General features: G+C 51.1%; 1 protein-coding gene across 1 annotated transcript; it reads right to left on the bottom strand.

Moving 5' to 3' along the window:
• Window positions 1–9,268: 9,268 nt before the first annotated feature.
• Window positions 9,269–25,535, bottom strand: NT5C1A (5'-nucleotidase, cytosolic IA). The gene is made up of 6 exons (XM_023727019.1): window positions 25,410–25,535; window positions 17,073–17,240; window positions 16,445–16,574; window positions 14,429–14,551; window positions 11,728–11,912; window positions 9,269–9,634 (listed from the first exon to the last, which is right to left on the bottom strand). Exons 1-6 carry the CDS (start codon window positions 25,533–25,535, stop codon window positions 9,269–9,271), a joined length of 1,098 nt encoding a protein of 365 aa, XP_023582787.1.
• Window positions 25,536–27,641: the final 2,106 nt, after the last annotated feature.

Raw genomic sequence — 27,641 nt, 5'->3', positions numbered from 1 at the left:
ATAGGCACATTTATTGACATCTACTAAGGTTTGGGGACACCAAATGGAAGCTGGAGATACTCCTTTGGGCTATGGGAGAAACAGCCATGGGCCTAAATATTATTCAAGGAATAAGTGATCTGTCCCTCATCAGATATAGAATTTTGAGGGAGCATAGTTGAGGAAGTTGTGTTTAAGATGAGCCTTGACAGGGCCTCAGCAGATGGAGAGGAAGGAGAATGGGCAGGAGAAATGAGGTAGTGGGTGGAAAGGTGTAGAAGGCTTAGCATGTCAAGCATCAGCCCTGGGTTGGGAGGGCTGAGGTGCAGGAAGGATTCTGTGAGGACTGGGGCTGGTGAGTTACTTCCTTCCGCCCCATCTCATATCCTTTCTCATCCTCTCTTCTTCCCACTCCATCCCCACCACTCAAAGTTCCGAAAGGGAACATTGAGTCCATGTCTGCAGCACTCATGGGGAGAGTTTGCCTCCTGGTGGGTTCAGGCTGCCATTCATCCAGAACCTCCCCTCAGCGTGGTCTTCCTGTGGGAGGAGAGGCTCTTCAGAGAGATCCTGTCACCAGTGGATGGACCTGGTCCCAGGCCTGCTCACTACTTATGTCCCAATTAGCATTTGCTGAGGGTGCCATGAGGCAGTTTGTAAATACAGTGGTGGGGAGATAAACAACACAGAATGTTTATGAAAAATTTCTTCTGTTTATTTGAATGGACTTTTGAGAAGCAGAAGCCTGTGTTGTAAAATTAAGGTATAGGACAAGCGTGAGGAGTGAGACGGATCCCACTGACAAGCATGAGCACCCTTTATTCTGTGACTTGGGCCAATGCCAGCACAAGCCAGACAGAGCTGGAGCTACAGGGAGTCTACCAGCAGGCGAAGGGGGCAAAGCTGGGGAAAGTATGAGCAGTCTTCTTCCCAGGCAAGGGAAGTCACACAGATGACGAAGCATATGCTCCAACCACGGATGGAGGCATTTAGGAAGTTTCCCATAAAAAGCAACCCAGAGAGGTTAGGTTATGAGGAAGACTGGGACAGCCCATATTAGAAGAAGATAGAAGCAGAGCTACAATAAAGCAAATAGGGCTCTGACAGGTAAAGATATAAGCACAGTATTTCTGTGCCCAGGTATCACTTTTAATCCTGGCTCTAATCCGGGGTATTGAGATGCTTCTTCGTAGGAACCAGAAGTTAAGGATATGTGCACTGTTAAGTTAATAAAGAAGTTTGTACGTACAGAGTTTAACACACATAGGGCTGAACTAGATCATCTCTAAGGTCTCTTAAATACCCTAAACTCTTTGAGTCTGAGTGTGATATCCTCCCATTCTCGGTTTTTTGGGTCTGAGAAACACAATTCACTGGGCCTGGGCCAGAGGTTGCAAACTGGAGACCCGAGGGCCGGATGTAGCCTACAAATGTGTTTTATTTGGCCTGCACAGCGTTTTCTAAATTCAAAATAGTTGTCAACATTTAGAAACCCAGATTTCTAGCTTCTCTTGAAAGATGGGGTGGGATATCTGACAACACCCGCCCACATTCCCAAAGGGCAGCAGTTGTATCAAATGACAGGGTATGTGTGCTCCATTTCACTAAAGACCTTGTCTGGCCCTCGTTGTTCGTTTTAAGTTTTCTGTCTGCCCCTTGTAGGCACTGGGGTTTGTGACCTCTGGCCCAGGCACCCAGTCTGTGGTGACCTTGGTGATTCTCTGCTTGGTGTCAGCTACAACTCTGGCCTTGAGGTCTTGCCCCTAATTCAGCAGCAGACCCACAGTAACAGTCGGTACATGGCGGCGTATTCACCCGCAGGCCAGGAGTGTGGGGCCAGTGACCCCAGTCTGCAGAGCTTTGGTTTGTCTCACAAGGGTCTCTCACTTGGCAATGATGAGCAACTGAAGAGTTTCCAGCATATTTCACTTTCATAAACTGAACCCCAAAGGCCTCTGAAGGATGGCCCATCAGGGAGATACTTCCTGATCAAGGCCAAGGGTAAGTCACTTTGGGGCCAGACTAGAATACCCAAGCAGAGGAAAGAATGCAGCCCAGGCTGGGCTAGGCCAGAGGGCAGGGAGGAAGGCAGCTTTCCCAGCCATGACCGTGAGATGACCAAGGCAGCTGTGTACATATGGTTGGCAGGTTATGCGGTGCCTAGGAGGTACCACTCTTGTCAGAGTTAGTGTCTATGGCTCCCTCTGGGTTTGTGCAGTGTGCAATCTGTCCAGCTGTATTTGGTGGCCCTGGGACTGTCAAGGAGAGAGAAGAAAACAGGTGGGGATGGGGAGATGGGTGCAGCAAAGAGGGATGTCCTGGCAGTGATTCTACCACTTCCTTCCCAAGGCTACAGTGGTGGTAGAGGAGGCAGAGAGTTAGCCGCCAAGCCTTTGTTGGCCACAGGCTTGAAGTTGGGGAGAAAGACTAAGGGACTGGGCCTCAGTGCCCCCATGCTACACATGTGCAAATGCCCATGAGATGATGGAAGAGCCAGAACAAGTCCCAGGAAGCAGGGCTGGTGGCCAGTATGTGGGGCCCAGGACCCTCAGCTAACAGAGACAGCCATCCCATACACACTTATACTCAGGTGTATGGACACACGTGTGCATATGTACGCACAACTACACACACACAAAGGAGTCCTAGTGGTGCAATGGTTAAGCACTTGGCTGCTAACTGAAAGGTCAGCGGTTTGAACCCACCAGACACTCTACGGAAGAAAAGACCTGGAAATCTGTGATTACAGCCTAGGAAATCCTACAGGCAGTTCTACTCCATCCTGTAGGGTCGCTGTGAGTTGGAATGGACTCAACAGCACAGAACAACACACACACACACACATACACACACACACACACACACACACACACACACACACACAGTCATCAGCAGAGATACCCGATCCCTTACACACACCCACATATACATGCATGCACAGCTTTTATCCTGGCGCATACACTTATATGTGTGCATCCGCACACAATCACAGTGGTTATCGGCAAGAATCATCAGCTTGTCACACAGGTTTGTTTAGCAAACATTTTCAGAGCACCTCTCAAGTCCTTTTCAGCGGCTAGAGCTACCTATAGGGTCACTATGAGTCAGAATCGACTCAATGACAATGGGTTTGGTTTTTTGGTGTTTAGAGCTACCTGGGGGGAAAGTCCCACACAGCACCAAGTAGCATCGAAGGACAAAAAAGAAAACCAGTGAATAAAACTACCCCCACAGCCAGTGCTGCGTGCTGGCCTGCAGTGCCACCTACTGGTGGAAGGGGTATTTGTACTTTACTTCCAGACTGGGTAAAAGGAGGGCACTACTTCTCAGGCATCTTTTTCAGGGAAGCTGCTAGTCACAGTATGCCATTCTCCTGCCTACTTGGGCTCTGTCCAAGTGGGGTGAGACCCTGGTATTCTTAAAGTTGCACTGTGACATCACAGAATGAACATCCAGGGCTCTGAATGTCTCCTGGAAAGCCATACCGAACACTAAGAGGAATGGCAATATAGGGTTCATCTTTTGTGCCAACTCCAACCCATTGGTAGTGGCTGCCTGGAATCCTGGGTTGAGAAGGATTCTGAGGCTAAGTGTGGGCTTAGCGGAGAGGAGGACCACGATGGAACAATGACAGTAACCACGGCTGTAGGTGGGACAGCTTCCACACTTGCCATTCTTGCAGGGGATCCTGGAACCTTTGTAAATCCCTAAATTTGCAGGATCCTAGGTTTCTCCACCTCAGCAAAAGAGGGAGACCCTCAATGAGATGGACTCATGCAATAGGTGTAATAATGAGCTCAAACATACCAGCGATTGTGAGGATGGCACAGGACCAGGCAATGTTTCATTCTGTTATAGATAAGGGTGCTATGAGTCAGAGCCGAGTCAAATGGCAGCTAACAAAAAGATTTCTCCTGATCCACAGTTCCATTAGGAGGGCATGTATGTTTGATGTCCACACCCTCATATCACAAGAAAACCGCCATTCCAACATTTATGGGAGTTTTCTCTCTCATTTGATCAGTAACTTCTAAACTGCCTAAGTCCCTTTCTGGGATATTCTTCATGAAGAGCTTGCCCTTACTTCCACAGAGAACCTTGGATGACTTGTTAGTCAATCCCGGGCACTTCACTTTATCCAAAACTTATATTTAGCTAAGACCCATCCATCTAGCAGCACTTATCACTTCCCAAAAGGTACCACGTGGGCAGTGACGAGCAGAGAACAGCAAAGCCACACCGAGAAGCAGCTGGGCTCATCCCTAGCCAAGAGACACGCTCCCACTCTCTTAACCTTCAGCGTGGGAGAGGATGCTCAGGTCACATTTGTGCACCAACAAACTTTCAAATTACAATGGGCCCTGGGTCACTTGAAAATAATCAAAACTTGAAATCTTAAATCCTCAAATGCCAAGGGTCTGCTGTTTAACATCAAGGAACTTTGCTACTGCCTGCAATTCTCTGCAGCTCTAATGATGCCCCCACGCCAATTCCCCTCCACAGTGGAGCCAGCCTCTGCTCTTGAATGCTTCGGTGGATGTAACCTGGTCTGTCCCATGAGGAGTGGGCAGGGGATGTTTGCCTTAGCACAGAGATCGGCAAACTGCTTCCATAAAAGGCCAGATAATAAATCTCTTCAGGATTGAGGTCACTATTGCAACAACTCAACTCTGCTGTTAACTGATGATGTCAGGTTAGCTTCTTTGGTGAAATCCTCAGAATGAACCTTCTCTTGCCACCTCTATGCATATGTCTGGGAAGTAAGGCATAATGGTTAAGAGTCTGGCTCTGGGCATCAGACAGACATGAGTTTGAGTCTCAGCATTACCACTTACTAGCTGTGTGACTTTTGGCCAATTACTTTACCTCTCTCAACCAGCATGGCCAGGGCATCTCCAAACAGAGTGGACGCTGGCCACAGTGCTGGGGGAGGGTCTGGGAGGCCCCTTTTGCTGGCTCATGGGAAGATGGTGGGTTCACAGTGGAAGGCCAGGGCAGCTGGGGCCATGGAAGGGAACTCATGGGGCTCCAAGTAGCACTTTTTACCAACTGTTCTGGAATATTTCAATAATTTGGCTGTACTGGTACATACCAGTTGAATATCAGTCCTATTACTCATTATTATTGGCAAAGAATTTGAAGTTTTCAAGGATTTCATTCTTCTTGAATCGACAATCAATGCCCATAGAAACAGCAGTCAAGAAATCAAAAGACGCATTACATTGGGCAAATCTGCTGCAAAAGACCTCTTTAGAGTGTTAAAAAGCAAAGATGTCATGTGGATGAGTAACGTGCACATGGCCCAAGTCAAGGTATTCTCAATCGCATCATATGGAAGGAAGAACAAAGACTCAAAGGAAGATCAAAGAAGAATTGACACATTCAAATTGTGGTGTTGGCAAAGAATATTGAGGATACCATGGACTTCCAGAAGAATGAACAAATCTGTCTTGGACGAAGTCCAGCCAGAATGCTCCTTAGAAGCAGGGATGGCCAGACTTCATCCCACTTACTTTGGACACATCATCAGGAGGGAATAATTGCTGGAGAAGGACATCATGCTTGGTAAAACAGAGGGTCAGTGAAAAAGAGGGAGAGCCTCAACAAGATGAAGTGACATAGTGGCTGCAGCAGTGGGCTCAAACATAGCAACGATTGTGAGGATGGCGCAGGACCAGGCAACAGTTCGTTTTGTTATACAAAAACCGACTGGAGGGCACCTAACAACAACAATAACAACTCATTATTATGCCAGATCCATCCTGGACTTGAACTTCTCCCTGGTTTCTGTTTCTACTGGCTTAGTCCACTGCGTCCCTGCCACTCTGACTGGGATCTCAGGAAGGGGAGGGGGCTGTTTTGCAATGATCTTAGTGGTTTCAGTGCTTAGTAACAGCTTCTGTTTCTCTTAGCAGTTTCCACTGGGTCTGGGACTTGGCTGGCATTTCCTGGGCCTGGTGTTCGGCAGGACTTGTTGGGGAAGCAGTGCTTTCAGCTAAAGCAGCTCAGCAGGTCAGGAGCTGTGGCCGCTCTGACCCTGTGCTGCCGTTCACAGCTGGGCCTGGAGCTTTGGTGCTCACCTGGTGTTTAATTCACCTGGTGATACAATAAGCAATGCTTGTCACTGCGGGGCTCTTCTCTCCACTTGAAACAATCAGAAGGTTTGTCTGGCTGCTTCCTAAGCCTGCCCCCAGGCCTTCTGGTCTTTTATTCCAGCCCCTGAAAGCTTTTTTCCAATCCTGAGATGCTCATTTATGGTTTCAGTAATAGAATTTGCATCCTTAATGTCTCTCCATTGCCCGGGGCTGTCCACGTCTATTAATGGCAGTCCAGTGAAATCGAGACTTTTATGGCACCTTATCTTTCTGCTCCCAGCATTCTCTTTTCCTGCTTCCTGAGTGTTCATCACTATGACCTGGGGACGGGACCACATGGGTCCCAGAGTCCCTGGAATTTATCTTAATTAGGTGACATCTGGTACTGCCCTTGCAGTCCATGTGTGCACCCTGGTCACGCAGCCTAATGCCATTCTTTCAGCCTGGGCTGTGCCTGGCCCTGCAGGCTTCTTAAAGACAACAACTCTGTGAGCCCTGGAGGTTCATCCGAGGGGGCAGTTCTGACCTGGTTGGGGTTCAGCGAAGATCAAAGTTGACTCTGGGGCCGAGCTCCCTCTCTCACTTCCTTTTCATTTTCTGGAGGCTGTTCATAGGTCTCATGGTATCTCTGGCTGGGCGTGGAGCACTTGCAGCAGAGCAAGCTGGAAACCAGGCCCTCTGCCCTGAGGCCTCCTCTGTTGGCCAGAAGGATCCTGGCTGTGGGATGGAAATGACCTTGTGCAAAGATATCTTCATCACATGCCCTTCTGGGTGTAATACCGCAGGGTAGCCCCTGATAAGGCAGTCAGTATGGGTGCCTGCCCCAGCCACTCAGCATAGCCGTCCCTTCCTCCCCAGGAGGCCTCCAACACTGGTGGTGAAAGCCCAGCCCTGCACCTCTTTTCTAGCCCAACTATTGCTCGTTTTGAGAACCACCTCTGTCTTCTCATGTTTTTCCCCTTCCTGGATTATCTTTCTGAAATACCACCCTGCCCCATGCTGCTCAGAACCTGTGCCCATTCAGACCCTGGGCTGAGTTCCCAAAGGAACAGAGGTCAGGTCCTACATTGTCCATCCCCCCCGCCTCCTGCCCCCACAAACACTCCAGCTGTCCTCCATACTCCTCCAAGCTCCTTCACCAAGTACTTGTTCACAGCTAGGTTCCCGCCCGGGAGCTGGGCAATCAATCCCACACACAGACGTCTGCTCACCCCTTTTTGGTCTTCCTGGGGGTCCAGCCATTGGGACCTCTGCCCTCCCTCCGGAGAGAGCCAGGGATGGTCAACAAAGGAAGAAGATGATTCATCAAGTAGTGAGAGTTCGCCCAGCAAGTGGGGAAGAAGCACCGCAGGGGGCTGCTGGGGCTCTGCAAGGGTGAAGGATCCTAGTGCATCTCTCAGGGAGAGGTTGCCTTATCCTGGAATCCCTTCCACAGCGTCCCAGTGACGGAGAGCTCACTATGTCCCTGGGCAGCCTTGCCTGGCCTTCCTCTCACAGCTCCACAGCTGGAGAATTTTGAGGGCACACACTCGGCTCCTTCTTGTCTAGCTGGTCGCAACCTCTGTATCTTTTGTCTCAGACAAGACCCCCTCACACGTCAGCACTGACTAGGCTACTTCGCACTTCCCCCTAGGCAGGACCTTACCCTCTGGCTCAGCCTGGACAACCTCCCACTTCAGCCACTGAACTTTCTCCCCTTGCATTTGGGGCCACAACAGTAAACACAGATACTCGCCTCATTCCCCACTGGCAGAGCTGCTTAGCAGAACTGGATGAAACAGCACAGCAGGATGCAATAATTGGGTGTAGGGGCTGACATGGAGTCCCTGGGTGGTGAAACGGTCAATGTGCTCGGCTGCTGACCTCAAAGTTGGCAGATGGAGTCCATCTAGAGGCGCCTTGGAAGAAAGTCCTGGCCACTGAAAACCCTATGGAGCACAGTTCTACCTGACACCCATGGGGTTGCCATGACTTAGAATCCACTCCACTGCAGCTGGGAGGGACTGACATAAGGAGGTTGGAAGCAGAGGCCTAACTAGGGGGTAGGGGGGCAGGTAGGGTGCCTTGCCCTGGGAGATGCTTAAGGTGTGGCCCCAATTGGTGGTCTCTATTGGCCAGCACAGTTTCTATAGCCAGCTGTGAGAGATCATTCAGCAATTTAACACTAATAGACCCCTGCCTGGAAGGCAGGAACAATTGAACTTTGGCTCAAAGGAAAAGCAAAGGAAGCACACTGAGCAGACAGCTTCTAAAACTCCTCCCCAGGAAGAAACTGCGGCGTCCCCTGCTGGTTGGAGGAGTGTTTGCATGCAGGTTAAAGTCACTGCCCTCGCTCCTCTTCACAAACTCTTAGCTGACCCCTGATTACCAGGACTAGAGAATCACAGGAAGTCACAAGTACAAGAAGCAGATAGGTCACCTTGTCCAGTGGTTTCCAAACGTTGAAAATTATAGATATGGCTGCTGTGGACGGTTGTGCATTTTGCCCATTTGACAAATGCCTCTGAGCTAAAATCTAGCCTGTGTTCTGCTGACTGAGTTGTGTATCCCAGAGTGGATCTGGGCCAGCCCAGAAGAAGGGCCGCCTTTCTGTAACTGATTTGCTTAGAGAGGGCATCTTTCTGTAACTTGCACAAAAGTGCCATACATACTAGCAGCAGCCCTGGCATAGAATGCTTCCTTCCAAGAGGGCAATCTTATAAAATCAAGCTGCTTTAGTTAAAGGAGAGTTTGAAAACGAACTAAAAGATGGGGAAACTGAGGCTCATGAAGGGGAGGGACTTAATCATGCAGTTAAAGGCAGGACAGACCTTAGAAGTTAGAGCCTCTCTCTCTCAAAGCAGTGTTCTTTGTACCACATGGAGCTAGTCTTCACACCAAGCCCCCTTGCAGGCATCCTGGCTTCTCTGACACCCCCATCCTCAGTCCCATCAACTTCCCACTGAAATCCAGCTAGTCTGCACAGTCTCACTTTCGTACCAGGATCATGGCACAGCACTCGCCCAAAAGGAGGGATGATGAGAATGCCAGCCCCTTCTGCATCCGTTCCTACATGTGCCTCATTCACAGGGATGAGGACAGACATGTGGAAGGGCAGAGTGATGAGAAACTAGTGGGGCCCACTAGATGGGGTGTCAAAGTATGATGAGGAGCCGTGCCTGGAGCCATGTGGCTTGGTAAAATTGGCCACTCAGCTACTGGGCAGGCGGGACCTGCTTTGTCGCTGCAGTCCGTGGGGATGTCTGTGCCACACCGTAAGGCACATGGGCAGCCACCGTGCCCATCTCCTGAGCCCCAGCCACGTGGAACATCTGGTCATCAAAGAAGATGTGTGGGCGGATCTTCTCGAGGAGGGGGCCCTTGGGTGCTCCAGCCAGGAACAGAGCCTCATCCGTCTCCAGGCCCCAGCTGCGCAGGGTCTTGAGAGCCCGGGCACCAGAACTGGCTGCACTGCGCGCTGTCACCAAGTAGGTGCGGATTGGGCACTCCAGCCGTAGGCCCTTGGAGTAGAACTTCTTCTGCAGCCTACCCAGCGCCTCCAGAAAGCCCTTTAGGGGGCCCTATGAGAAGGCAAAGGAACATGTGAGCTCATCCCTCTCCCAAACACGCCCCTCCCCTCCGGCTGGGCTCCCTCCCTTAAACGTTAATGTCGTGCAGTTAGGGGTGGGACAGCTTCTTGGGCTCCCTAAATCTTTTAGTTCTGCTATGCGTGGAGGTTCAGTGGTAGAATTCTCCCTTTTCATGCAGGAGACCCGGGTTCAATTCCTGTCCAATGCACCTCATGGGCAGCCACCACCCATCTGTCAGTGGAGGCTTGTGTGTTGCTATGATGCTGAAGAAGTTTCACCAGAGCTTCCAGACTAAGACAGATTAGGAAGAAAGGCCTGGTGATCTACTTCTGAAAATCAGCCAATGAAAACCCTATGGATTGCAACAATCCCATCCACAACCAATCACAGGGATGATGCAGGACCAGGCAGCATTTCCTTCCGTTGTGTATGGGGTGGACATGAGTCCAGGGTCAACTTGATGGCACTTAACAACAATGACAACAGCATGCCTCCTGGAGGCACTGTGTGCATCATGGGACTGTAGGCATCTGTGCAAGTCTGGGTGTCTGTAGTACGTGATTAAGACCATCTGGGTCAGCATAACTGTACCAGGGCAACTGTAACTATGTATGTCCATCCATGTGCCCACCAGGTACATGGGGGTCTTCCCTGTAGCTCTATAAGTGTGGCCGTCTGTGCCCATCAGAGGGAGGATATTAAAAATATTGAACAACGACAGCATGGGTACCCTCCAATCAGAATAGACTCCAGCTGTGAACAACTGGGACAGATGGACTGATGTGTAACTGCTGAATATCAGCCCTGCCCATCGGGCACACAGGTGTCTCAGGGTATCATGCTCAAGCACCCTAGGGTGAGGGAAGGGATTTATTCTCACAGTGCTCAGATCAATGAAACTTAATGAGGACTTGTGAGTAAAGAACCTGAGGATGATGAAGAAGAAAACTGTAACAGCAGTTGGAAATAAGGAAAGGTGGGTTTCTAATCTTGGAGACCCCTCACTTGCTGGGTGACCTGGAGCAAGCAGTGGTCTCCTGGGCCTCTTCCCAGGAGTGCGAAAACTACCCCGCCCTGGGTTCCCAAGGATTTCAGAGGGAACCAGCGAGAACAGAAGTGAAACGAACACTCCGGAGCCACACTGAAGCCCTGGGACCTGCTGAGCTCGTGGCAGAGAGGGGCTCTAGGATGAATGAGCACCCAGATTTTTGTTCAGAGCACAAAGAGCAGCTCCCAGGAGGGCTGGAGAATCCCAACAGCTCCAACCCTTGGGAGTTTCCAGCAAGCTCCAGGGTATATTCTGCCCTCAGGGAGACACCGAGCAGTTTGAGGATGAGTGAGGGTCCCTGAGCCCCCTGGCCAAAGGATGGATAGCAGGAGGTGGGGAGGGCTGGTGAGAGTCCTCCAGACCCCACACCCAGCTGGGCCTCCCTGCCTCAGTAAGTGGTGCCAGTCCTTTCCTCCAGTGAGGGGAGCAGGGGCTTCTTGAGGGGATGGGGCCTTACTCAGAGGGGTGAGGGAATCTCAGAGAGGGAGTAGGGGTATCAAAGAGGGGATGAGGGCTCCAGAAAGAGGATGGGGCATCAGGGAGGGTGTAGAGAGCTCAGGAAGAGGATGGAGGTCTCAGTGAGGTGATAGAGGCTTTTCAGAGACAGAATGGAGGCCTAAAAAGGGGAGATGGGAGCTTCAGAGAGGAGATGGGGCTTCAGTGGGCGGGGGAGGGGATGTGGAATTCAGGGATGGAATGGAGACCTCAGAAATGGATGGGGCTTCAGAGATGCAATGGGAACCTCAGAAAGGGGATTGGAGGTGCAAAGAAGGGATGGGGGCTTCAGAGAGGGCCTTAGAGAGAGGATGGGGCTTTAAGGAGGGTAGGGCTTCAGTGAGCGAGGATGAAGGGATGGAAGCTCACTGAGGAGAGTCAGGGCCAAGCGAGAGGGATGAGGGCTGGAAGCTTGCTGAGGGGACCTGGCTGGATTCTGGGCTGAGCCTGGGGTTTGGTTCTGGGCTGAGGCTCAGTCCAAGGGCAAGTTCTGAGGCGCTGCCTTGCTCCACTTGGGGGTTCCAGGGACTATGTGGAGCACCTGGGCCAAGGGTTTGTTCTCATGGGCCTTCTCATGCTCGAAGAATCTGTCCAGCCCATGGGCTTTGACGATGCGCTCCGACTCGTCTGAGAACAGCACGGCGTCCCCATCGAAGGCCACGCGCAGCTGGGTCTGGGACACAGCCACATCCCTGCTGGGGCTGAAGACGGTGGCAGCTGCAATCCCTGGGTGGAGAGAGGCAAGCGTTGGCTGGCCCTGGCTGGGCATTAGGGGCCCTCCTGGAAACCACCTCAGCTGCATGGGGGCAGGGGAGGGCTATCTCAGGTTATCCTTGCCCCACCTGCTCACCCAGGACTTAGTGCCAGGCTGATGTTATGGACTGAATTGTGTCCCCCCAAAAAATATGTGTTGAAATTTTAACCCCCGTACCTGTAAATATGACCCACTTTGGAAGCAGGGCTACTTTATTTCGTTATGTTAATGAGATCGTACTAGAGTAGGGTGGGTCCTAAACCTAATCATGTCTGAGTTGTAAAAAAGCAGAATAGACACAGAGCCACACACAGGGGGAAGACAGATGCCATATGGAGACGGACACACACATAGATGCATCTACAAGCCCAGGAGTTCCCACAATGGCTGGCTACTAGAAGCTGAAATAGACAAGGAAGGACTTCCACCTAGAGCCATGCCCTGAATTCAGCCTTCTAGTCTCCTGAACTGTGAGAAAATAAATTTCTGTTCACAAGGTCACCCACTTGTGGTGTTTCTCTTAAGGGAGCACCAGGTAACTAAGATAGCTAATGTGGGCTGATTTTCAAAATATGTAAAAAGAGGGAGGACATGGACACTGACCAATAAGAGTGGACACTGGCTGTCACTGTGAAGCAGGGCTCTGAGGGCCCTGCCTATGTCAGGGTTACCCCTTTAGTTGCTGCTTTGTGGGGAGGTCTCGGGGCGGGGGGTCCCAGGGTAGCAGGGGGACACTCAGAGGGCTCAGGGCAGGAGCTATTGACCAAAATGATGTGGAGGAATCTCTACACTTAAATACATAGTAAGGCCAGGCTGGTGCGTACCAACTGAATACCAGTCCTGGCTGGAGGGTCCCGCAGACCACTGCTCTCTGCCAAGGGTTCTCTGCAGGTTCCCATGTAGACATACAGGGGGCTGGGAGGAGGCCCTGACTCTGGCTTGGCCTCAGGTTCTCCCTCACTATTGATTCTGGCAAGTTATTCACCTTCTCTGGGTGTAGGCAGAATTAGTGGCCTCTTCAGCTCTGTCTGGGGCTGAGATCCTAGGGTGCAGTCTAGGGTGGGGTGGGTGTGGGCACCCTTGGTCTACTGTCACAATGGCACCCAGGCATGCCCTACTGAGGCAACCTGGCCATTCAGGGTTCCTTGAGACAACACAGGTGGCCATGGCAGGCAGCACTAGCTACATCTGACTGTGCACGGACTCTCTGCAACCCTGGACTTCTCCAGGGCATCAAGGGTGCCTGTTGGGGACCCAGGCTCCAGGCTAGAGCTGCGCTGGACAACAGACAGCAAGTTCTAGGAGGCTGGAAACCCCCTTGTTATCTCTCCAAACTCTAGTTCCGCCCTGCTCTTTGGGAATCTAGGATCATAGGGGCTGGGCTCAGGAAGAGGTTTGGGGGGAGTGGTAAGCAGGGCCAGCCTCACAGTTCTTTATAGGAGGATGCTGTAAGCAGGAGCAGGCACTGGGTTTCAGGCCAAACACCTGCTCAGCTCTGCCAACGCTGGAGCCAAGATGAACCAGAACCACCTCACCTTGAGCAGGGCCCCTTCCCAACTACTCCCCTTCTCCCTAGCCCGAGGTCAAATTACAGACACACAGAGTCACACATACACACTAGCGCGAAGGCCTTGACCAGAGGGTGCGCCATTTGTCTAGGAAAATGGCTTTTGGTTCCTGGTTAAAGAAAGCCTTTTGGAGCTCCCAAGCAGCTCAGAGGAGTAAGGCAGCAGGGAGAGAGGACAGGCTTCCAGGCAGGAGCCAGCATGGAAGAGGAAGAGAAAAATGAATATACTGTTGGTTGATAAAGAAACCCACCACTAGTGTTTGGCCTGAGGAGCACTCTCAGGTAGCTGGTCAGTCTTTCCTTCTTTGTGGGCTTGTTTTCTTCCAGGTGCAATAGGGACACGCACCCTGTTGAGAGGACTGAGACTATGCTGTCACCTAAAACTGCCCCATAAAAGAGACACGTGGTGGGGGAGGGGGAGAGTCTCTTTGTCAGTACTTGTAGCTGGGTCTCCTAACCTCACCCCAGCACTGGCCAGCTCAGCTTCTGGAGATGCTGGTCATTTCCCAGGCCCACCATTCAGGCTGGGCTGGGTACATACGTCCCTCCCCATTGGCCCAGAGAGGGGCAGAAGCTGACCAGCATCACACAGGAATCAGAACACCTGGGCTGACCTGAAGGAATCTTAGAAAGGAGTGGCTGTCTGGGCATTACGGAGGATTTCCATGGAAATAGTAGACTGCGAGATGCTGATGAGTTAAAGCCTCCTCAACATAGTAGGGCAGGGGGTAGGAGAGTGGGATAGGTGGGGACATATTCTCAGAGTTTACAGGACAGGTCATTAGGAATTAGGAGGCACTGCCACCCCTTCCAGTTACTATAGCAACCCCCAGCACCTGCTCAGAGCTCTAGGACCAGCCCTTCCACCTCTGGGACCTCTTTGACAGACTCCCCATATACTCCCTCCCCAGTCTGACATACCCTCATCAATGGCTTCCTGCACTTTTTCCGCATCAGCTGACAAGTAGAGGTTGGTGTGGTAGGCCTTGAGGTAGCAGATGGGGCTGTTCCCACCCGTCATGCAGAACCTCTCGATGAACAGGTCTGGAGAAGAGGTAGAGAGTACTGAAGTGAGGCCAGGTCAGCCTGAAGGGCCTCACAATAGCCCCTGTGTCCAAAGGGCACCATCTTGGTTCTGAGTGGTGGTGATGGTGGAGGGCAGAGTGATTCTCTGTGTACTTTTAGGCCAGCAGTCCTCTTCTCTGAGCCCCTCCATCCTTCATCCATGAAATCATCCCTCTGGAGCAATTGCCTGGCTCTTAGTAACACCCTCTTGCCAAGGAATCATAGTACTGCAAGAAGTGGGGCTTGCAGCCGTGACTGTGGTATGTGATCCTGCCCTCCTGGTCATAGCTGACTGGATAAGAGACGAACACCTGACACAAGCTGGGCCAATCAGATTCTTTTTCCTAGCTTGGGTTTATAGTTAGCTAATACCCATCAGTATGGGGTCCCTGGGTGGTGCCAACAGTAAAGAGCTTGGCTGCTAACCAAAAGATCGGTATTTTGATTCTACCCTGTGATGGCAACGGTTTTTTGTTTTTGTTTTTGTTTTTCAGCATCTTGGAAGAAAGTCATGGCAATCTAATTCCAAAAACTCAGCCATTGAAAACTCTACGGAGCACGGTTCTACTTTGACAGGCACGGGGTCACTATGAGTTGAAATCAACTCCATGGCAACTGGCTTGGTTTGACCCATAAGCATAGGTGCTGGGGTTGCTCTGAGCCCACTGAGTTACTCTATCACTACCCCAGACCCTCGCCCTGGACACTTATCCACGCTGGAAGGGATAATGCCTGGCACAGCAGGGGCCCTTCAGGACCCTGCTCCAGCACTACAGGGGGGATCCATTCTGATTGCTCAGAGCCTGTGTCACACAAGTGGTTAAATGTTTTGAATTTCATCCTCACTCCCAGCAGTTTGAAATTAGGATTAAAAAATGCCAATTCAACTCTCTTGATTGCTTAAAACAAGGACTTGCAAACTTGTAAATTTCAGCCATATTCAGGAAAAGCAGAGAGACCTAATTTGGGGAGAGAGAGAGAGGAAAAAAAAAAAAAAGGAACAGATTTGCCAAGAGAAGGAGAAAAAAGGGCTCATGTGGCCCAGAGACAAAAACAGCGCAGAAGCAATTTCTCATACTTGGATTCAGGCCTTTGTCTGGCCCTATTCCACTTCCTGCCCTGTGGTCTAAGCTAACCCATTGACCCGGTAAGCTGATTCCAACTCATAGCAACCCCATAGGACAGGGTAGAACTGCCCCATAGGGTTTCCAAGGCTGTAATCTTTACAGAAGCAGACTGCCACATCTTTCTCCTGAGGAGTGGCTGATGGGTTCCAATCACTGACCTTTCAGTTAGTAGCCCAGCGTTTAACCACTGGGCCACCAGGGCTCCTGTGGTCTAAGCTACACCCCTGTAAACCTAATAAATTATTTGCTTCAGCTTAAACCAACTCTGGAGGGTCTGTTACTTTCAGTCAAGAGTTTGGACTAAGACACAAAGTGTTTTCACTCAAAGAGTGTCCCTGATCCTCCCAGCAGCCCAATAAGGCTTGTTAGCTCCATTACAGAGAGAGAAACTGAGACACAGAGGCAGCAGGTGCTCTGCCCAGTTCCTGCCTGTGAAGTGGTGTGCTGGAGCCTGGTTGTACTGGCTCGCAAGATCAATTGTTAAACATTCAGGATTTTTTGGAGCCAGTTAGGTTGTTCAACTGTTGGTAGCTTGAAATTAGCTATGGTGTGCATATTTATACCTTGAATGAAAATCAGCAATGCTACAAATCAGGGCATTTTGTTTTGTTTTGTTCTAGAGCCAGGTTACCAATACACCATGGAGCCTGGGGTTCCAGCCAGTATGACCTCACCCTGCTGTGCTTGTGGTCCCGTCCCTGGAAGTCGGGTGAGGGTGCCCCATGGCCGAGCCCCTCATGCTCACCATAGTGGTTGATACTATTGATGAGACGGACTCCCACTTGAGCGTGGTTGTTGGTCACGAGGACGATGTCAAAAAGGTCCTCACCATCGGGGTACAGCTCCCGCAGCCTGCTGTTCACAGCCTCCAGAGCCTGAATGGGAGAGGACACACACGGCTCAGATCCCAGATGTTGATACCTGGAGTTGGTGGCCAGGGTTGAGGAGGAGGGGCGAGAGGGGAGCCACTGGGAAGAGTAGGGGAGCGGGATGGGGAGTCAGTGGCCAGGCTTGGGATGAGATCAGTGGACGTGGACTACCTTCTCATTAGGCCGTTCTCTACCACTGCACAGGTTTTTACCACACAGGGGCACACAAAAGGGTGCGTGAGGGTCAAAAGCCAGCCCCTGCTCCACTCACCAGACGGGCTACCTGACGTTGTTGTTAGCTGCCGTCAAGTCACCCCGAAGTCATGGCAACCCCATGCACAACGGGATGGGATCACTGTGATCCACAAAGGACCGTCCTTTAGCCAAGCTGTGCACCTGCAGTGTTATGTCTGCCCAGAGGGGACCCCTTTTCCTTCCTCAAATACCCATGGGAGTGCCTTTTTCTAGGTACTGTATGGGCTAGTGGTAGGATTGCTCCCTCACCTTCACGAAGGGGAAGGCGGGCCCAGGGCTGAAGGGCTCATTCTCGTGTTCCAGCTGGTAGCGCACGTAGTCCTCCACGCCCTGCTCAGTGTAGATCCGCTGCTCCTCATCCATGCGGAACAAGGCTCGGGAAGACACAGCAATGGTGACTGCATTCTGAGGCTTAGGCTGCAGAGACATGGGAGGAAGGGCTGTTGCTCAGACCTCCCCTAAGGTAGGTGTGCATTTGCAGGCCCCCCAGGTACTGGGGACGTGGAGAAGACCAGGCCCAGCCCTTGCCCTAAAGAGGCTCAGCCTTGGGTAGGAGCAGATCTAGGTCAGGACCCCCTCTGTGCAGGACCCAGCTAGGGACTGTGGGGGATGATGGCTTTCCACCTAGGAGCACAGTCTGATGGGAATAACATGCCCTCAGGGAGTTTGCAATCCGGTAGGCCATCGGGACACAACAGAAAAATGAATACGACGTAGACAGCCAAAGAATGACTGATGTTCAAGATGGTCTCCAGATGGTTTCCATTATAAAATGAGAGCTACATGCCCTTAGGAAGAAATGATGCCTAGAAACATGACAATTATAGAAGAAAATTTATCTCCAGCCCAGATCTTTCTCCTGAGCTCCAGACATACATCTAACTGTACAGGTTGGCTAACAGTCAATCAAACTTGACATGTTGAAGGCTAAACTCCCACCACTTTCTCCACCCCCCACCGCTCATTCTCTCCCCTTTTCATCACTTCAATGCTAGCACCACTGTCCACTCCAACACCCAAGCCAGAAGCCCAGAAGTCATCCTCAACTCCTTTTCCTTATCAGTTAATCACCAAAACCTGTCAATTCTCCTTCTAGGCTCCATCCACATCTTTCTGTCTCCACTGTCATAGTCCAATGTATTATTCTGTCTCACCCACCCCTAATCTCTCCTCCAAATGATGTCAGAGGGGTTTTTTTTCTAAAATTCAGACCTGATAACTGTTCGCCTCTGCTTGAAACCCTTCCATGGTACCCACTTTTCTAAGAATAAGGTTGACAACCTTCAATATGGCACAGGAGGCCCTTCAAGACAGAATCCTACTCTCTCTCCACTCTCACCTACCCATTCCACAGCTTTGCTCATTTGGACCTTTCTCCTGTCCCTGAGCACTCCCTCACTCTCTGTCTGGGCCTTTGCACGTGATGTTCCCTCCACCTGATATGCTCTTTCCCTGACTCTATCTAGCTAACTTCTATTCAGCCTTTGGCCTCAAACTATATGTCACCTTCTCTAGTCTGGGTTTGCTGCCACCTCTATGGATTTCCCTTTTAATAAAATTTAACACTAAATTATGACTACTTGTTGAATTATTTTCTTTCTGGGCTGTAAGTTCTGAGGGAGCAGGATCATTTCTCTCTTGTTCATTAGTCCAGTGCTTAGTAGTGTGCCTGGCACATAGTAGGTGTTCAGTAAATCTTTGTTGACTGAATGGATGTCTCTGAACTTTTAAATGATGTATTTCAATGAGAAACAGTACTCACAATGAATCAAAAACTGTAAGTTTTACATGAAGTAGAAATTGTAGTGCAGTGCCCTAATCTGGTCAATTTGCTTGACAGATAGTAGGTGCTCAGAGAATATTTTTTGGTTGATTCAAATTTGACAAACATTTACAGGTTCTTTGTGCCAGGAACCTGTGGGCTCTGCCTGAGCGTGGTCCTGGTAGACACTTGGTTCCCATCCCCAGAGTACGCAGACTCACAGACAGGTCACTTGGATGCAAACAGGACTGAAATGAGTGTAAGGATAGAGGTGAAAGTGAAGTCTTGATGACAAGGGTTCAGAGGAAGTCATCATGGAAGAGGAGGATGCCTTGAAAGGGGAGTAGGGTGGAGGAAGGCAGGAGGAGGTGGAAACATGCACCGTGCATTCACAAAGGTGAGCAGAGCCAGGGTTTGTGGAGTGAGTGTAGATGAGCCCAGAAGGGTAGGAAGGGGCTAGATCAAAGAGGGTCCTAGTAGGGTCTCAAAGCTTTTCCCCCACCACCACTGGAATGGGGGGGGAGGGTTGCCACCGCAGATAGAAGCTGTATTCTCTATAATCCCCAGGGAGGATCAGGATGTGGGTGCCCAAGGGGTCCACAGACACCCAGAGAGTCCCACACCTCTCTGTGGCCTGCGCAGTCCTGGGATCATGACTCTGACTTCATAGATGAGGAAAGAGAAGCTCAACTTGGGAGCAAGACTCATCAGTGGACCTCACCTTCCGGCCTGCTCCTTATTGCTCTGTGAGACATGTATTCAACTTCACTGCTTCTCTCTGGGGTCAAGCCTGGACCCCAATCAGTGGCCCTGTCACCATGTGCCAGGCACTGTGCTGGGGACACAGCAGAAATGATCCTTGCCCCCACGAAGCTAATGGTCTATTCCCAAGGCAGAGATTTGGGATCGGTGCCATTCTTTAGAAGAGCGCTGTCCAATAGCACTTCCTGTGATGATGGAAATGTTCTACAATCTGTGCTGTCCAAAGAGGTAGCCACTAGCTGCATTTGGCTGTGGAGCACTTGAATTGTGGCTAGTGAGACTGAGGAACTGAATTTTTAATTGTATTTCATTTTAATTTGAATTTAAATAGCCCCATGTAGATAGAGGCAACCCTATTGAACAGCGCAGCTTTACAACTCCAAAGTAGGAACGGAAGACCGAGTTCTCTAAGCTCGTGTGGTGGACCTCATCTTGCATTTGACTTTTAACCCCAACCAAGATGGCGTATGTGGCCAGCAGGGTCGGTGTAAGACAGCAGTAGTGGACAGGTATCTCTCCTTCGAAGTGTAGCCCAAATGCCTCTCACAGTTGCTGACCACCGCTGTGTGTTTGTGTGTCTTTGGACTGGACACCTCCTAACCCCCTCGGCAGCTGTGAACTTCAAGCAAAGAAGGAAAAGTTAAAAGCCCTAAAGAAAAGAGGTGATAGAGGAATGGCAGGGATAATAAGCATTAGGGGAACAGACCCACTCTTACGAACCCAGGAAGCCATTAGGTCTTTAAGACAAAGGCTGAGCTTGCCTTGTCCCCTGAGCTCACTGCCCTAGGGACAGACTCACCACCTCTTCAAGGACAGAGAGGCAGCTGCCCTCCCAGCCCCCTCAGGCAGGTTCCCAAGCCGGCCACTCCAGCCCAGGCAATCAGCCAAGGTCTCGCTCCTAACTTTCTGTCCCACAGTCCCTGCCAGACGGCTGAATCCTGGGACCCTCTGGCTAAGCTAGCTACCCAGCTACCATCCCACCCCACCTCTGGCCATTGCAAGAAAAATTTCCTGGCTGCCTTGGCCCCAGAAGTATCTGGGGAAATAGGCCCAGGTAGGAACAGAGGATTACCCTAGGTCACACAGCAAAGTTAAGGCAGAGCCAGAATGAGATCCCAAGTTTCTGGCCTCAAGACTAGGCTCTATCTGCACAGCAGCCCCTCTGATGTGCCCATCCTTGATAGCCCCCAGAAGACCCTAATCCCTGCAACCTCTAAGACCTGGTGGTCAGTTACGATTGGTTCGTGACCATGCTGTACAGTTATTAAGTATTTTGAGTATCACCCTTGACATTTCTATTGAGTACTTACTGTGTATTATACACTGCAGTGAGCACATTAAGTTGGTTGTTGTTGTGGTTGTAGTTGCTGTCGAGTCAGTTGCAACTCATGGCCACCCCATGTGTGCAGAGTAGAACTGTTCTATAGGATTTTCAAGGCTGTGACCTGTCGGAAGCAGATCGCCAGGTCTGTCTCCTGAGGCACCTCTGTGTGGGTTTGAACCGCCAATCTTTTGGCTAGTAGTCAAGCACTTAACCATATAAATCTCACGATAACACAATGAGGTAGGTATTGTTACTCCCTCCCATCTTCCAGATGGGGAAACTGAGACTTAGGGAGGTCAAATGACTTGCCCAAGGTAATACAGCCAACCAATGATAGAGCCAGGACATGGCCATGGCTTCCGTATGACCCTTTCATATTCGGGAGAAACCAGACATGATTTCTCTCCTCCCTAGCTCTACCCTCCCGTGGAGGAAACTGGGTGGCACCAGGCAAAATCCTTCATAGGAGACCCTGGGAACCCAGATGTGAGGGGCGCCATGTCCTCAGACTGAGGCTTCTAAGGGCAGGACCCTCTTTCTCCTCGGACTGGTGGCCCCAAGGACAGATCCTGTCTCCCCACTCAGACTGCTCCCACACAGTACCAGTGAGGCAGGGTCTAAGGCCTAGGGGGCAAGAGCAATTGCAGTAAAGATGGATTCTAGCTGGGACATATGAGTGGCTTGGCGAGACTCCACAGAGCTAAAGGAGCAGATGAAAGGGGCTGAGGAGAAAGAGGCCAGAGCCGAGGTTGAGGAGGCGGTTGCTCAGGAGACTTCCAACAGCATCTAAGCAGGGGCCTAGGTCAACACTAAGTGCTTCACCCAGCCCCAAAGTGAGGCCCAACAGATAGGCCCCCGGAGGAGTAGAGATTGCAAGACAATGTGGCACTGGCCAGAGCAAAGCAGAAGGCAGGGCACTTAGGACTTAGAGACCCTCCTGGGTCTGGCCTCAGAGGAAGGCCACCTGTCATGTGTTGTCAGGTGTACCTAGGGACAGCTCCTCCAGAAATCAGAAAGAAGCCCAGGTCCCAGACTGGGGATTGGGTTAGAACAACCCTCATTCCAGACTAGGGCTCAGCCTGGAAGCTCTGGGCTCCAGGTAGCCAGGGTCTTGCCAACTCTCTCTGCCTCCCACAGGGGTTGGGCTACAGGCTGATTGCTCTGGCTTGGGGAATGTGGGTGGGGGATGATGGAGAGCAACCCAGCTCTATCTGGCCTGCCTGGGAAGCTCTCATTTAGGTCAACATGATTCTGCCTGTTGTGCCCAAGGTAGAAACAGAGTCAAAAAGCTGTTAGTGGGAGAAGTGCTGCTGTAGAAGGAGGGACTAGCTCTAGATTGAGGAAGTCCTGTGACCCCCACCCCCCACCTTCTAGGGCCTTCAGGGGTTAAATATTTTACTCAGGGCCTTTGGGAATGAGAATAAACTCAGGCCAGGCCCTGATGCGGCCCATGAGGCATAAAGCCCCCAAAATAACCTGTGGGAGAAGAGGGACCAGGAAGCCTCAGCCTCTGCCTCACAAAGAACCCAGGAAGGTTAGGGGCTATCTGAGGGGTCATGACTAACCACTGGGCCTGAGTTGCCAGGCTCCTCAGTGTTTGGGGGTGCCGAGGAGGGAATGGATTTTAAGTCCTGCTGCTCTGCTCATCTCCCCATCCTAATGCCCCTCCCCTCCTCTCCATCCCCCAGACCACCCATTAGTCCAGCTTCCTCCTCAGGCAGGGATGGCCTTCTCACTGGTCTGCCTGCTGCCAGCTTCACCTTCTCCAATCCATCCTCCATACCACCCCAGAGTGATCTTTCTAAAATGAAAATGGGACCAAGTTAATCCCCTGCTGAAAAATCCTGCAATAGCTCCATAATGGTTTTCATACTTTTTTTTTTCTAAGCAGCATGACCTTCTCTCCAAATGAGTTATTGGGTGGAACCCCAACATATGAACCAGGTATTACCATATTTTATTGGTATAAATTCTGTTTACGGATTCAAATGTATTACATGTATATGAATGTTCATTATAAAGTCCATCGGTGAGAACAACACGGTTGTTTGGATTACAACAAATTTGAAACTGGGGGTTAGGGTGCCAGTTGCAAAGTCAGTTTGTTTGGTTTTGGTTGCACGGTATTGAGGAGTCCTGATTCACACCAATAAGTGGTTACAGATGGCAAGAGGTTTTGTTTATTTGTTTGTTGTTTGAAACTACAGGCCTTGCAATTTCAAGACACTCTCCTATTTTTCTTTTTTAATTTTTATTTGTTTTGTTGTTGTTGAGAATATACACAGGAAAACATACACTAACTCAACAATTTCTACATGTACAATTCAGTGACATTGATTACTTTCTTTGAGTTGTGCAACTATTCTCACCCTCCTTTTCGGAGTTGTTTTTCCCACATTAACATAAATTCACTGTCCCCTAAGGTTCCTGTCTAATCTTTTGAGTTGCTGTTGTCAATTTCATCCCATATACGTGGTTCTTAAAAGAGCGTAATGCTCAAGGCAGAGATGTTTTATTAGTTAAGCTAAACTATTGTTTGGCTTTAAGAAGTCTTCAGGGATATTTTTGGTTTAAGGTTAAAAGATGATCTCAGGGCAATAGTTTGAGGGGTTCATCCAGACTCCATGGTTCCAGGAAGTCTGGAGTCCATGGAAAATCTGAAATTCTGTTCTGCATTTTCCCCCTTTTGATCAAGATTCTTCTATAGACTCTTTGACAAGATAATCTTCTATTAAACAAATCACAGGAAAAGCTTTATTCTGAGGTTTGCTAAAAAAACAAAACAAAACAAAACAAAACAAAAAAAAACAAACAACAACCAACCTGCAGCACAATATGTTGATATTCTCCAAGGGGTCCACCACCTGTCTGACAGTTTGTTGTACTGTGATGGCGTACATGTTGCTGTGATGCTGGAAGCTATGCCTGTAGTATTTCAAATACCACCTGAGTCACCTGTGGTGGACAGATTTCAGCAGAGCTCCCAGACTAAAACAGAAACCACCAGGAAAAAAGGCCTGGTGATCTACTTCCAAAAATGAAAACCCTATGAATCACAACAGAATATTACCCAACATAGTGCTGGAAGATGAGCCCCCTAAGTTGGAAGGCACTACACAATAGACAAAACAATGGATTCAGACATACCAACGACCATGATGATGGTGCAGGACAGGCAACATTTTGTTATGTTGTACATGGGGTCCTCATGAATAGGAGCCCATTTGACTGGCAACTAACAACAACTCCAAGGTGCTAAAATGTCCACGTAACACATCTGAGTGTGTTGGGTTTTATAACAAATTTTTAATTGTTTAAAACCTAGCTTGAAGAAGAAAGGCAATAAATTGGATTCACATGTATGTAGACCACCTGAAGATGGGGCTCCACGGAACCTTGTCTGGAAGCCCCTAGCCCCACTGAGTAAGGTCCAGACTTCTTAACACCGCACTCAAGGCCCTCCACAGGCTCTTTGGCATCCCTCCAACTCTCCTCCCAACGATGTTGCATTCTCTCACTCAGGCCTGATTCCAGAACACAACCTTCACTTTCACAGGCATATCCATGCCTTTTACTCCTGCTGTTTCCCTCCCTCTGCCTGGGAAATGCCTCCTACTCAAGCTTTAAGACCACTCAAATGCCATCTCTACAAAGCCAAAGCCTTCCCTAGTCCACGGTCACTTCCTCCTCTAGGCTCGCACTGCACTGCCTACAGTCTTTTACCTGATGGCTCACCATTTCAAGGGGCTCCATGAATGCACTGTGAGCTCCCCAGCCTGGGGACTCAGCCTAATTCATCTTTCAATCTCCCTTGCTGAGCCAGGGGCCTGGAGGTGCTCAGGAAGAGAACGCTGATAAAGTGAAAGATCATGGGGAGGGGTCTTTGGAGGGAAGCAGCAGGATGCTTTGAAGGCAGGCTCTCTGGAGGACGCCTCAGGTCCAGCCTGTAACATCAGTCCTCTCCCCAAGCTCGGAGCTCCTGGAAGCTGGAGTGAGCAAGGCCCAGGGCCGCACCAGGGCATCAGGAATCTGTCCGTAGGGGAGAGGAGCTGACTCCTCTGTATGAGTCCCTGGAGGGCTGAGACCCCTACGCGGGGCCGCGGGGGTACTGATGCCCATTGTGAGGGGAGGAGAGCCCGGAGCCACGGCGCCGAGTACAGCGTTGGGAGTCCGGAACCAGAAGCGCGGACACCTGGCCGAAGAGCACGGAGCCCAGTGCCAGGAATGAGCTGCCCTCTCCCCTTAGGGCGCGGGTAGCGCAGAGCTGGAGCCCAGAGCGCACCACCCTGAGCCAGAGCCCGAGCGCAGAGGTTCGGGTCCGGAGCCCAAGGCCTAGATGGCGGAGACCCGAGCGCACAGCAAGGAGCCAGGTTTCCAGAGTCGGGTTACCAGAGCCCGGGGTGCTTCCGCAGGCGCCGCTGACCGGCTTTGCCAACAAGTGCCGTCGCGCTCCCCAGGCTGCGCGCGCCGGGAGGGGCTGGGGCCACAGACCTGAGCTGGGCCCCGATGACAGCATGGGGGAGGGCGATCCTGGCGTGGAACCCGAGCCCGGGAAAAAAACACCGGTGCACAGCTCCCAAAATAAACCGGAGCCCGAGCCAAAGCTGGGCCATTCTGGTGCTGAAGGCTGCGTCCCCCTCCTCGAAGGGCGCCACAGATCCCTTCCCAAGGAGCTTACGACCCCTCCCCGGGGGCGCCCCTGCTGTTCCCTCCCTCTATACCTATGCCTTGCTTTTACCGATTTGGGTTTCTTCTTGGGCGTGAGGTTGTCGTAGAAAGTCTTGGCTTCTTCCCAGCGCGGGGCCGCGGCGGTCTCTGCCCCTGGCCCGGGCTTGTGGCGCTCCCGGGGCTCCTCAGGCTGCATGCTCGGGCTCTGAGCCCGCCCGGCGAGAGCAGGCGGCCGCGGAGACAGGGGGCTTGCGGGACTAGGCTGAAGGAGAGAGGCGCGTCCCGGGCGTGAGAAGGGGGCGGGCAGTGGTGCGGAGTGTGTGCCTGCGAGCCGACCGGAGGGCGGGGTGAGGGCTGCCCCGCCCGCCGGGGGAGGGGGGAGCGGTGGAGTGATAAACTCTCCCTCTGTTGCCTATGTGTTGCTGTTGTTGTTGTAGCATGCTTACCGGGGGACAGCTGAGCTCTTCTTCTCTGATCGCCTCTTGCCCGAAGTGATGGGAGAGCCCCTGCCTCCCCGGCGCTCTGGTGGAGGGGCTGCTGCGGATTCGAGATGTTCTTCGCAGGCGCTCAAGGACACGCGGAGGGTCTGATGACTTTCCCCCAGGCTGGTGATCCACAAAGGAGGAAAATGAAAAGCTAGCCTCCCTTCTGTCCCCTCTGAGCGGCGCCCCCTTCCCTCTGGCCCCAATTCAGCCCGTGCGCGGATGGGGAAGAGGTAGTGGATGGACAGTTCCATGCAAGAGCAGGAGGGCTCTGCTCCCAGCCAGGAGCACAGTGGAAGGCCCAGGCGGGCAGCTCTTCCACACTAGGGCGGAGGACCCTTGAAGTCAGTGGCTAGACCAGATTCCCCTCCGCCTAGCGGGAGACCCGGACTGGAAAGACTACCAGGAACTGTGAGCCCCGGATTCTAGCTTCCACTCCCTCCTTGGCCAGCAGGGGGCGCGCGTTCTCAGGTCCCACCTGCAGAGCTTGGGATGGTAGTCAATGCTAGGAAGGGGCTGGATGGGGGAAGGGTAGAAGAAGGGCCTTGGAACCAAAGAATCTTGTGCCACCATCCTAGAGTTGTGCGACTTGTGCTATTCCTGGGATGCAGACACAAATGCCACCCATCCCAAGGGCATAAGCCAGAAAACGGACAAGCAGCATCATTGTGGGATAGGCATCAGCCTAGAGGTGTGTATTGGCGGGTGGGAGCAGAAAATACTGGCTTAGCCCTAGGGCATATGATTGGGAGTGAGGTACAGACTGGAGGGATCTGCCCAGCCTCCACCGTGTCCTGGGTGGGATCAACCAAACCTTGTGGAGGAGGAAGGGGGAAATAATCATTTTTTAATAAAAGTTTGAGGATTGGGTGGAAGTATCTTTAGACTTGTCCTTCTCCAGGTTCCATAGATTATTTCCAGAGATGACCCCAAAGTCTCTCCCATCCTGCCTGCCCATTGACAATCTGACTTTGACACTTCTGCCAGAGACAGAGTCTATTTCTCCTTCCCTTGAATTTGAGCTGGCCTTGTGCCTTACTTTGACTAATAGAATGCAGAAGTGATGCTATGTGTGTTCTGAGCATAAGACTTTAGAGACCTTGCCACTTCCATTTTTGCCCTCTTGGGAGACAGCTGCTATGTAAAGAAGGAAAGGCCACATGGAGAGAGGCCCTGGAGGATAAGAGTCAGTGGAGGAGAACTGAGGTTTCCCAGGTGACTGTCAGCACCAATGGCCAGACATGTGAGTAAGGCCATCTTGGCTGTTCCAGCCCCACACCAGTTCTGAGTGAATGTAATTGTGTAAATGATCCCAGCCACAGGAAGCAGTGAAACCCTCCAGCTGAACCCAGCCAACCCACAGAATTCATGAAAAACAATAAATTGTTGTCGTTTTAAGCACTAAGTTTTGGGGTGGCTTATTACATAGCGATAAAACCAAAAAACGTATCTATTGCTGTTGAGTCAATTCTGACTCATAGTGACCCTATAGGACAGAGTAGGGCTGCCCCATAGGCTGCCCCACAAGGAGTGGCTGGTAGATTCTAATGGCTGACCTTTTGGTTAGCAGCCGTAGCTCTTATCCACTGTGCCACTAGGGCTCCTACACAACAACAGATGATTGAAATAGATGATTGAAACTCCATGAAGGGGTCAATTATTCTCAGGTCCCTCATGGACGAGAAGGATGAGGTCACTTAGGAAGCATGAATAGAGTGGTTCTTTGGATGAGGGTGAGCACCCAAAGGTGAACAATCCACATACTGTTCAGTGAACTTTGACCTGTGTGGCCTGGCTTAAAAAGATGATCTGAACCAATC

The sequence above is a fragment of the Trichechus manatus genome, unplaced genomic scaffold, assembly GCF_000243295.1.
Source record: "Trichechus manatus latirostris isolate Lorelei unplaced genomic scaffold, TriManLat1.0 scaffold00015, whole genome shotgun sequence".
Taxonomy (NCBI): Eukaryota; Metazoa; Chordata; class Mammalia; order Sirenia; family Trichechidae; genus Trichechus; species Trichechus manatus.
This window is presented reverse-complemented; position numbering and strand designations above follow the sequence as displayed.